The following is a 12,264-nucleotide window of genomic DNA, read 5'->3' as shown; positions in this document are numbered from 1 at the left end:
ACACTAACACCCCCCAAAGTTAAATATAATTTAAATCTAACAAAATAAATTAACTCTTAATAAATAAATGATTCCTATTTAAAGCTAAATACTTACCTGTAAAATAAACCTGAATATAGCTACAATATAAATTATAATTATATTGTAGCTATTTTAGGATTAATATTTATTTTACAGGCAACTTTGTAATTATTTTAACCAGGTACAATAGCTATTAAATAGTTATTTACTATTTAATAGCTACCTAGTTAAAATAATTACAAAATTACCTGTAAAATAAATCCTAACCTGTTACAATTAAACCTAACACTACACTATCAATAAATTAATTAAATAAAATACCTACAATTAAATACAATTAAATAAACTAACTAAAGTACAAAAAATAAAAAAATATTTACAAACATTAGAAAAATATTACAACAATTTTAAACTAATTACACCTACTCTAAGCCCCCTAATAAAATAACAAAGCCCCCCAAAATAAAAAAATGCCCTACCCTATTCTAAAATTAAAATAGAAAAGCTCTATTACCTTACCAGCCCTTAAAAGGGCCCTTTACGGGGCATGCCCCAAAGAATTAAGCTCTTTTGCCTGTAAAAAAAACCCATACAATACCCCCCCAACATTACAACCCACCACCCACATACCCCTAATCTAACCCAAACCCCCCTTAAATAAACCTAACACTAAGCCCCTGAAGATCTCCCTACCTTGTCTTCACCACACCGGGTCCCGATCGGTCCAGAAGAGCCTCCGAAATCTTCATGCAAGCCCAAGCGGGGGCTGAAGAGTGACGTCCATCCTCCGGCTGAAGTCTGGATCCAAGCGGCAGGTAAAGAATTCCATCTTCGGGCAGAAGTCTTCATCCTATCCGGGCAGAAGTGTCGATCCGGACCGGCAAACATCTTCATCCAAGCCGCATCTTCTATGTTCTTCCATCCGATGACGACCGGCTCCATCTTGAAGACCTCCAGCGCGGATCCATCCTCTTCTTCCGACGACTAGACGACGAATGAAGGTTCCTTTAAGGGACGTCATCCAAGATGGCGTCCCTCGAATTCCGATTGGCTGATAGGATTCTATCAGCTAATCGGAATTAAGGTAGGAAAATTCTGATTGGCTGATGGAATCAGCTAATCAGAATCAAGTTCAATCCGATTGGCTGATCCGATCAGCCAATCAGAATGAGCTTGCATTCTATTGGCTGATCGGAACAGCCAATAGAATGCGAGCTCAATCTGATTGGATCAGCCAATCGGATTGAACTTGAATCTGATTGGCTGATTCCATGAGCCAATCAGAATTTTCCTACCTTAATTCCGATTGGCTGATAGAATCCTATCAGCCAATCGGAATTCGAGGGACGCCATCTTGGATGACGTCCCTTAAAGGAACCTTCATTCGTCGTCTAGTCGCCGGAAGAAGAGGATGGATCCGCGCTGGAGGTCTTGAAGATCAGCCGGTCATCATCGGATGGAAGAACATAGAAGATGCCTCCTGGATGAAGATGTTTGCCGGTCCGGATGTCCTCTTCTGCCCGCTTGGATCAAGACTTCAGCCGGAGGATGGATGTCTTCAGCCCCCCGCTTGGGCTTGGATCAAGACATCGGAGCCTGAACGGATCGCTGATACCTGGTGTGGTGAAGATAAGGTAGGAAGATCTTCAGGGGCTTAGTGTTAGGTTTATTTAAGGGGGGTTTGGGTTAGATTAGGGGTATGTGGGTGGTGGGTTGTAATGTTGGGGGGGGTATTGTATGTTTTTTTTCCAGGCAAAAGAGCTGAATTCTTTGGGGCATGCCCCGCAAATGGCCCTTTTAAGGGCTGGTAAGGTAAAAGAGCTTTTCTATTTTAATTTTAGAATAGGGTAGGGCATTTTTTTATTTTGGGGGGCTTTGTTATTTTATTAGGGGGCTTAGAGTAGGTGTAATTAGTTTAAAATTGTTGTAATATTTTTCTAATGTTTGTAAATATTTTTTTATTTTTTGTAACTTAGTTCTTTTTTATTTTGTGTACTTTAGTTAGTTTATTTAATTGTATTTAATTGTAGGTATTTTATTTAATTAATTTATTGATAGTGTAGTGTTAGGTTTAATTGTAGATAATTGTAGGTATTTTATTTAATTAATTTATTGCTAGTGTCGTGTTAGGTTTAATTGTAACTTAGGTTAGGATTTATTTTACAGGTAATTTTGTAATTATTTTAACTAGGTAGCTATTAAATAGTTATTAACTATTTAATAGCTATTGTACCTGGTTAAAATAAATACAAAGTTGCCTGTAAAATAAATATAATATAGGGGTCGGCGGTGTTAGGGGCAGCAGATTAGGGGTACATAGCTATAATGTAGGTTGCGGCGGTGTACGGAGCGGCACATTAGGGGTTAAAAATAATATGCAGGGGTCAGCGATAGTGGGGGCGGCAGATTAGGGGTTAATAAGTGTAAGGCTAGGGGTGTTTAGACTCGGGGTACATGTTAGGGTGTTAGGTGCAGACTTAGGAAGTGTTTCCCCATAGGAAACAATGGGGCTGCGTTAAGAGCTGAACGCTGCTTTTTTGCAGGTGTTAGGTTTTTTTTCAGCTCAAACTGTCCCATTGTTTCCTATGGGGGAATCGTGCACGAGCACGTTTTTTAAGCTGGCTGCGTCCGTAAGCACCGCTGGTATTGAGAGTTGCAGTGGCGGTAAATTATGCTCTACGCTCCCTTTTTGGAGCCTAACGCAATGAAAACCCAGCCATTCTGTGAACTCTAAATACCAGCAGTATTTAAAAGGTGTGGCCAAAAAAAAGCACGCGTAGCTAACGCACCCCTTCTAATGCAAAACTCCAAATCTAGGCCACTGTGTTAAGTCTATTTTGAGATACATGAGGGTGCCCTCTATTTATTTTTTAATTTTTTAATACAAAATTAAAACGCTCCTCATCCAATCTGAGTAGGCAGAAACTTCCTTAACATTAAACTAAGAGGCCCTTTTTCTACATGAACTGTCTTCCCTCTAAATGTTAATAAAATGATAGTGTAAATTTGCAGTACAAGTAAAATATAACAGGACAAAAAGGTTGCAGTTAGGGTTATTGAGCATTACCTACATACTGTTAACTGCTGACTATTACCTGCATGCTGTGTTCTTCTAGCTATTACCTGCATATTGTATCCTGACAACCATTAGCTATAAACTGTCTTCTGATGGCCATTTCCTGCATAGTCATTCCTTCCCGCCTGGGATACCATTATGCACATAAAGTCTGCTGTTATATACATTTGCTATTATATCAGCCTACCTGCTACATGGTTTGGGCTTTGCTTGCTATGCCCAGTTATCATCCATTTGGCAAGACCTATGACTTTTCCACTTTTTGCCAAAGTCTCAGATCTGTCCCTCATCGCATCCACTATACAGATCTCTGAACTTGGCTATATCTGTGGTGTTATCACAGATATATAGCTATGATACACCTGACATTGCCCTGATGGTTGGAGACTCTATTCAACACCTCACCCCAGGTCTGCTATCTTGGGGTCACACTTGACTCAGAACTCACATTCAACCCACATATACAAGCACTTACAATTCCAAAATTCGTCCCTTACTTACTCAAAAAACAACAAAAATACTAATTCATTCCCTCTTTTTGTCACACATTGATTTTTGCAAACAAAATGGCCTTCCAAAACACTACCTCTCCTCCCTCCAATCTATTATGAATGCTTCAGCTAGACTCATCCATCTAAGTTGCCGATCTACATCAGCTGCTCCGCTTTGCCAGTCTCTACACTGGCTCCCCATACAATCCAAAATACAATTTAAAGTATTAACCCTAACTTACAAAGCACTCAACAGTCTAACTCCCAACTATATTTCTTCTCTCATCTCCAAATATTCCCCATCCCGTCCTCTTCGATCAACCTCTAACCGATGTCTCTCCACTCCTGTTATCTCTACGTCCCAATCCCGTCTCCAAGACTTCTCACATGCTGCTCCTGTCCTCTGGAACGCTCTACCCCACTCCATAAGACTGTCTCCAACCCTGTATAGTTTCAGATGCTCCTTAAAAACATACCTATTCAGAGAGGCTTACCATCTCTCCTCCATCCCTCATCCTAACCAAAATAATTCTTGAACTGCCTGACTCACTGCTGCAACTACAATCCATGTGACAAGCTACCCCAAACCTTATGTCTCTGCCTCCTAAACCTGTAGACTGTGAGCTCTCCAGAGCAGGGCTCTCTTCCTCCTGAACTATATTTGTTTAGTTTGTTATGTTTTGTATTTTATCACAAATCCTTGTCATTGCATACCCCGATCTTTGGACCCAGCTCTACGTATTTTTGCGGCGCTATACAAATAAATGATAATAATAAATGATGCACATATATATTTATAGTTCCTTCAGTAATATTTTTTGTCTGCTCACTTTTGTCTGTTCTGTCAATGGTCTAGAAAAACACCAAATGTGACAGCTGTCCTCTTAGTGGCAATCCTGACTACTAGCCTTGCCAGGATAGAAAGCAAACACTACCCTCCAACAAACATACATCCCCCTCTGATCTAGAGATATCCAGCTTCATAAAGACTCTTGGCACTTATGCATCTTTTAATACCATCTTAAATCTTTACCGTTCTACCATATATAAAAAGTTTTCTATCATTCCTCTTGCCGTGTCCTTCATCTCAGATAGGAGCAGCCCATTAATCACCCAATAAGAATCCCTGAAAATGTAAAGAAAAAAATTATTTGTTAAATAGGTGACAATTATGTGAGCTCATTATTAGGAAAGGCTCATGGGGAAATCCTTAGGGCACATGTTCAGTAAAATCAGTAATCAGTGTTTGCCTATTGTAGCGTGACTTCAAGACTTCAGAATCTTAATAATATTTAAACCATTTTGTGATCTAATGTAGGATAACTTTCCAACTTTGAATTATCAGTACAAGCTTATATAGTTCACATGTAGTGGTCTCTCAAGAGTAAATTATCAAGAGAATGGGGATGGTGTTACTTGAAGGGTGACTTCTTAAATTTATTAGGACAGGGTCAGGCGCTATCTAAGGTAGCTGTCCTCTGGATGTCCATTATTATTAGACTCTAAGATAGTGTTTGGTGTTTATCTTATATTAGCTGATCTACTGAATGCTCATTACCAGCGCAATCTCAGGCAGTGATGGATGTCCCCTCAATGTAGAGTTACCTTGAAAGTGTGCATTAACAGGAAAGGTTTGACAAAGACTTTAACACCCACCAGTAGTAGAACTCTCTGAAGCGACCCCCTGGTACAATCACTGCATTTGGAACAAAGATTTGTGAGTGCAGATCTGGATGGATCCTCACCTCGTCTTTGATCTGTAGGAACAATTTTTGACATCTGTATACAGAGGTGATGGAAGATCATATTTAACAAAGCCATCTTTTCTTAAAATTGTCATAATGAATACTATCTCATTTCCCACACCATTGTTCCAGTACCTTCCGCCCTAAAGATTTCCAAAGGGCATGAAGTTCTACGGCAAAGTTCCGCAAGTTAGAATCAGAGATGTTCTTCAAGATGCTAGGACTGAGGAAACAAAAATGGTGATATGTGTAAGAGAGAAAATTAGAGCTCATTCTAAATGGCTAATACTGTTTTTTGTATTTACTTTTCATGCCAATCTGGGGGGTTCCAAGGTTCAAATTCTGTCCCGGGAGGATTGAAGTAGGTCTCAACAAATTGTTTTAACTTTTCCTTAGGCACCCGACCTCCCTCAGAAGTATTAAGTGTTGTGAACTCCCTCAAGACCACCTCTGAGGAGAAACCAAACAGTTGTAACAATCTCTGGTACTTCTCAAAGACATTAAAAGGGTAGCCAGAGATAAGCAGAAAGTTAATAGTTTTGAATGTTGTTAATAAAAGAACAAAGTAGAAATGTGTATGACAGATATATGCCAGTGGTATACAAAAAAGTATATAGAAAGGTCAGAGAATAGTAGTAAGAAGAAAATGATAAGGATAAAGCTAAGGAAGTGGCGGCTGACACAGATCTAGTCAAACAGACAAAACTAAGTAATTGCCAGACTGGGAGACACAATAGTACATAATGGGTAACCTAACTGCATGAGTAAATAATGACTTGCGATCACCATAGCAGACAACAGACAGTAAGCCGATAATGGGCTAAAGGGCACAACAGTAGAAAAAGTCCTGCAGGACATATTAAGGTAATGACAGTAAGACAGAGCAGAAAGGATAGGAGCAGAAGTTACCAAAGGTTGAGAGCACCAAATATATGAGGGGCCTGCTTATTTTTAAATGGGCTTTCTACTCCAACATTTTTATTGTTTAAATGATAGATAATCCCTTTTTTACCCATTCCCCAATTTCACGCAACCAACATTATTTTAATATACTTTTTACCTCTGTGATTGCCTTGTATCTAAGCCTCTGCAGACTGCCCCCTTATCTCAGGGATATTTATAGACTTGTATTTTGGACAATTATTGCTGACTCATGGAAACTCCACAGGAGGGAGCACAGTGTTATCTATATGACAAACATGAATTAGCACTGTCTGGCTGTAAAAAGCTATAAAAATGCACTGAGATAATAGGCAGTGTATAAAGGCTTAGAAACAGGCAGACATTTAGATGTTTAAAGGTTATAAACCATATTAATATAACATTGTTGGTTATGCAAAGGAGAAGACATCTGCATGACAGCCCAGCGCACTGGAAAGGGAGACAGATACCATTAAGTATGGCTGCTCCTGGCATTCCCTGACATTAGTATTTAAAAATCTTACTTAAAATCACAGCTAAAAAGGTATGCAATATAATATATAAGTCAGCATGTTATTTGCCACAAATGTTACAGTTCTCATTAGAGGTATACACCCACATAGAAGGAGCCCACCTCCGCATAAGGCTCAGCACCCAAGGGAGGCAGATGTCTTTTAGTATGATATCTCATGCGATGCCATAACATTAGTATTTAAAAATCTTACTTAAAATCACAGCTCAAATGGTATACAATATAATATACATAAAGACAAATTGCATACGGATCAACATTTGTGGGTGCAAAAACATAATTTATGTAAGAACTTACCTGATAAATTCATCTCTTTCATATTAGCAAGAGTCCATGAGCTAGTGACGTATGGGATATACATTCCTACCAGGAGGGGCAAAGTTTCCCAAACCTCAAAATGCCTATAAATACACCCCTCACCACACCCACAAATCAGTTTAACGCATAGCCAAGAAGTGGGGTGATAAGAAAAAAGTGCGAAAGCATAAAAAAATAAGGAATTGGAATAATTGTGCTTTATACAAAAAAATCATAACCACCACAAAAAAGGGTGGGCCTCATGGACTCTTGCTAATATGAAAGAAATGAATTTATCAGGTAAGTTCTTACATAAATTATGTTTTCTTTCATGTAATTAGCAAGAGTCCATGAGCTAGTGACGTATGGGATAATGAATACCCAAGATGTGGATCTTCCACGCAAGAGTCACTAGAGAGGGAGGGATAAAATAAAGACAGCCAATTCCGCTGAAAATAATCCACACCCAAAACAAAGTTTAAATCTTATAATGAAAAAAACTGAAATTATAAGCAGAAGAATCAAACTGAAAACAGCTGCCTGAAGTACTTTTCTACAAAAAACTGCTTCAGAAGAAGAAAACACATCAAAATGGTAGAATTTAGTAAAAGTATGCAAAGAAGACCAAGTTGCTGCTTTGCAAATCTGATCAACCGAAGCTTCATTCCTAAACGCCCAGGAAGTAGAAACTGACCTAGTAGAATGAGCTGTAATCCTTTGAGGCGGAGTTTTACCCGACTCGACATAAGCATGATGAATCAAAGACTTTAACCAAGACGCCAAAGAAATGGCAGAGGCCTTCTGACCTTTCCTAGAACCGGAAAAGATAACAAATAGACTAGAAGTCTTTCGGAAATCTTTAGTAGCTTCAACATAATATTTCAAAGCTCTAACTACATCCAAAGAATGCAACGATCTTTCCTTAGAATTCTTAGGATTAGGACAAAATGAAGGAACCACAATTTCTCTACTAATGTTGTTAGAATTCACAACCTTAGGTAAAAATTTAAAAGAAGTTCGCAACACCGCCTTATCCTGATGAAAAATCAGAAAAGGAGACTCACAAGAAAGAGCAGATAATTCAAAAACTGTTCTAGCTGAAGAGATGTCCAAAAAGAACAATACTTTCCATGAAAGTAATGAATGTCCAGAGCAAGCATATGCTCAAAATAGAAGAACCTGAAAAACCTTCAGAACCCAATTAAGACTCCAAGGAGAAGAAATTGGCTTAATGACAGATTTGATACGAATCAAAACCTGAAAAAAGTGATAAATATCAGGAAGTAACACTGCCTTATCCTGATAAAAAATCAGAAAAGGATAATCACAAAGAAAGAGCAGATAACTCAAAAACTCTTCTAGTAGAATAAATAACCAAAAGGAACAATACTTTTCCAAGAAAGTAATTTAATGTTCAGAAAATACATAGTTTCAAACGGAGGAGCCTGTAAAGCCCTCAGTACCAAATTGAGACTCCAAAGAGGAGAGATTGAATTAATGACAGGCATGATATGGACCAAAGCCTGCACAACACAATGAATATCAGGATGATTAGCAATCTTTTCTGTAATAAAAAGAACAGAAAGAGTAGAGATTTGTCCTTAACAAAGAACTGAAGACAAAATCGTATCCAAACCAACCTGAAAAAATAATAGAATTCTATGAATTTTAAAAGAATGCCAAAAAAGTAGGTCTTCCAGACTCAATATAAATCTTTCTAGAGACAGTTTTATGAGCCTGAAACATAGTATTAATCAATGAGTCATAAAAACCTCTATGACTAAAAACCAAGCGTTCAATCTCCATCCCTTCAAATTTAATGATTTGAGATCCTGATGGAAAAAAATGGCCTTGAGAAAGAAAAGGTCTGGTTTAAACGGAGGTGTCCAACGTTGCAACTGGCCATCTGAATGAGATTCGTATACCAAAACCTGAGAGGCCATGCTGGAACTACCAGCATAACAAACAAATACTCCATAAGAATTTTGGAAGAAGAACTAAAGGCGGAAAGAAATAGGCAAAAAGATAATTCCAAAGAAATGTCAATGCATACACTACTTCCGCCTGAAGATTCCCGGACCTTAATAGGCCCCTGGGAAGTTCTTTATTCAGATGAGATGAAAAACATATCTGGGTAAGAGAGACCATTCTCCCGGAGGAAAAGCTGGATTAACAGAGATAATCCGCTTCCCAAATATCTATACCTGGGAAAAAAACACAGAATTTAGATAAGAGCTGGATTTAGCCCAAGCTGATATCCGAGACACTTCTGTCACAACCTAAGGACTGATAGTCCTACTCTGATGATTGACATACACCATAGTAGTGATATTGTTTGAAAAACATTAAACGTCTCTTCTTCAAAAAGAAACTAACTGAAAAATTCTGAGAAAACACGGAGTTCTAAAATATCAAATGGTGATCTCGCCTCCTGAGATTTCCAAACCCCTTGTGCTGACAGAGATCCTCAAACAGCCTCCCAACCAAAAAGACTCGCATCTGCAGAGATCATGGTCCAGGTTGAAAGAAACGAAGAGACCTGTAGAACTAAATGATGGTGATCTTAACCATCAAATCAAGAGATAAATATTAGGATTCGAAGATTTAAAATGTGAAATCCTAGAATCCCTGCACCATAATTCAGCATAAAAGACTGGAAAAGGTACTTTCTATTGAAAATTAGCAAAGGGAATTAAATCCAATGCTGTGGCCATAAGACCTAAAACTTCTATGCATATATAGCAACTGAAGGAAATAATAGAGACTAAAGGTACCGACAAACGGAACACAATAAAATTGTCCCTTGTCTGATAGAGACAAAGACAGTGACACAAACTATCTGGAAACCTAAAAAAGGTGACCCTTGTGTGAGGAATCAAGAGCTTTTGAAAAAAAGAACCTCTAACTATGTCCTGAAGAGCAAGTGAATCATATGAGATTCCGCATCCTCAGAAAATAATCTGAATGAAAACAGAAAAATGATAATATGCATTTATTGTATCTAATGAAAACAAATAATGCTATCACTGACCAAAAAAAGGCAGAATAGTTTGAATAAAACTCCAAAACCCATTTCCTAAAAATGGAACTGGAAGAAATACCCCAGAAGATTCCAGGTCTGAGCAGCGCTTGAACCCCATGGGTGCCCAGCCATGCTTCAACAGAACCCAAAATATATAGGACCCAAACACACTTAAAGAGAGTGTTAGCCTTACTGGAATAAAATCAAAGAAATTTGGACTGAATAGAACCAAATAAATTTCAAAGAAGTCTCAACCTGCCCCTTGCCAGCCAAGCTGGAATACGGCACGTACATCGCAATATTAGGGAGCTGATTTTGAACTGAAAAATTTCCAATTATAAACATGTTACTTGGGAAAGAATTCAGGAATTCGTTCCTTAATAAGAACAACCAAACTAGTATAAGCTTAAAGTTTTAGTCTTAGAACTCAATCTTGAAGCCCAGAGTAACAGTTAAGAATTGAAACCAATTATAAAACAAATAATTGATTATCTTAGAACAAAAGAAATATGGATTTTTTAATTTATTTTTTTAAATCACAAAATTCTTCTAGCTAAAATAGCTAAAGACATAGATTAACCCTCATTTGCGAAAATATTCAATAAAATGAAGACACAAATGAAATTATTAGCATGATAGACCAGTTAAAGGAACAGTCAATACAGTGGACTTGCATAATCAATAAATGCAAAACAACAAGACAAATGCAACAGCACCTAGTCTAGTAAATGTTGTCCCTTAAGAATGCTAAAATAAATCATAATCTGATACTTGATCTTAAAGTAAACAGAACAAAAATGAAGCAATTGCAACATCCAAATAAATCACAGGACCAAGAAAAGTACCTGAAACTAAATAATTTTCCATAAATAAGATACAACCATCTAAAGGAAAATAAATACTATTTTGCTATAGAAACAATAGCATAATTAGTAGGAGTAGAGATAGCCCCAATAAATTGGAGAACCCTCCAAATTAAATTTAACTGCTGGCAAAGAATATAGTTTAAAACCTTTGAAGAAGGAATAAAAGAAAATTCTCAGCCTATTCCATTCCCTAGTATGAGGAATTGGAAAGAAAACTTCTGAAAACACAGAAGAATAAATAAGCAGAAATAGTGTCAGCTAGTCTTAAAGAACTAGTTACCTTAATATCCAAAATAATCAACACCTTTTCAACAAAGAACAAATGTACTTTAATAAAAAAATAATAAAAAAGTAGATTTGTTAGTGTCAATCTGATGAAGAAAATTCTGAAAGAGAAAAAACATCATCAGAGAAGGATAAAACAGTATGTTGTTGGTCATTTGAAACTTCAATAATTAAAAAAGAAGTGAAAGAGACCTAAAAAATTTATTAGAAGGCACGAAGTCAGACAAAGCCTTTAAAATAGAATCAGAAAAATATTTCTTATAAATCTTCTAAATATTTCTTGTACATAAGATGTAAGAATGGCAATAAAGCATAAATACTAATGGATTCTGCATGTAAAAGTATATCATAATAACTTATTACAAACCATAGCTAAAGATAAACATTTATAACATTTAAAATAAATGAACTTAGCTTTGGTAGAACTGAACTCAGTTAAGCGTTTTTCCAGAAGTAGCTTTTGATCCAGGGTCAATCTGAGACATCTTGCAATATGTAATAGAAAAAACAACATATAAAGCAAAATTGATCAAATTCCTTAAATGACAGTTTCAGGAATGGGAAAAAAATGCCAATGAACAAGCTTCTAGCAACCAGAAGCAATAAACATTGAGACTTAAATAATGTGGAGACAATAATGATGCCCATATTTTTTAGCGCCAAAAAAAGACGCCCACATTATTTGGCTCCTAAATGCTTTTAGCGCCAAAAATGACGCCACATCCGGTAACGCCGACACTTTTGGCGCAAAAACGTCAAAAATGACGCAACTTCCGGTGACAAGTACAACGCCGGAAATAACTTAGAAAATTTTTTGCGCCAAAAAAGTCAGCGCCAAGAATGACGCAATAAAATGAAGCATTTTCAGCCCCCGCGAGCCTAACAGCCCACAGGGAAAAAAGTCAAATTTTAAGGTAAGAAAAAAATTGATTATTCAAATGCATTATCCCAAATAATGAAACTGACTGTCTGAAATAAGGAATATTGAACATCCTGAATCAAGGCAAA

The 12,264-nt window shown here is 37.1% G+C and overlaps 1 protein-coding gene across 1 annotated transcript in view; it reads right to left on the bottom strand.

Moving 5' to 3' along the window:
- Positions 1–12,264, bottom strand: part of TREH (trehalase) — a 92,186-nt gene that overhangs the window by 51,394 nt on the left and 28,528 nt on the right. The window contains exons 3-6 of the mRNA XM_053690054.1: positions 5,639–5,783; positions 5,469–5,556; positions 5,245–5,345; positions 4,622–4,714 (exon numbers count right to left, since the gene is read on the bottom strand). Coding sequence (XP_053546029.1) covers positions 4,622–4,714; positions 5,245–5,345; positions 5,469–5,556; positions 5,639–5,783 — 427 coding nt within the window. The remainder of the gene's footprint in view (positions 1–4,621; positions 4,715–5,244; positions 5,346–5,468; positions 5,557–5,638; positions 5,784–12,264) is intronic.

Source organism: Bombina bombina, chromosome 8 (genome assembly GCF_027579735.1).
Source record: "Bombina bombina isolate aBomBom1 chromosome 8, aBomBom1.pri, whole genome shotgun sequence".
NCBI lineage: Eukaryota > Metazoa > Chordata > Amphibia > Anura > Bombinatoridae > Bombina > Bombina bombina.
Note: the sequence above shows the minus strand (reverse complement) of the source record. Positions and strands in the feature narration are given on the sequence as shown.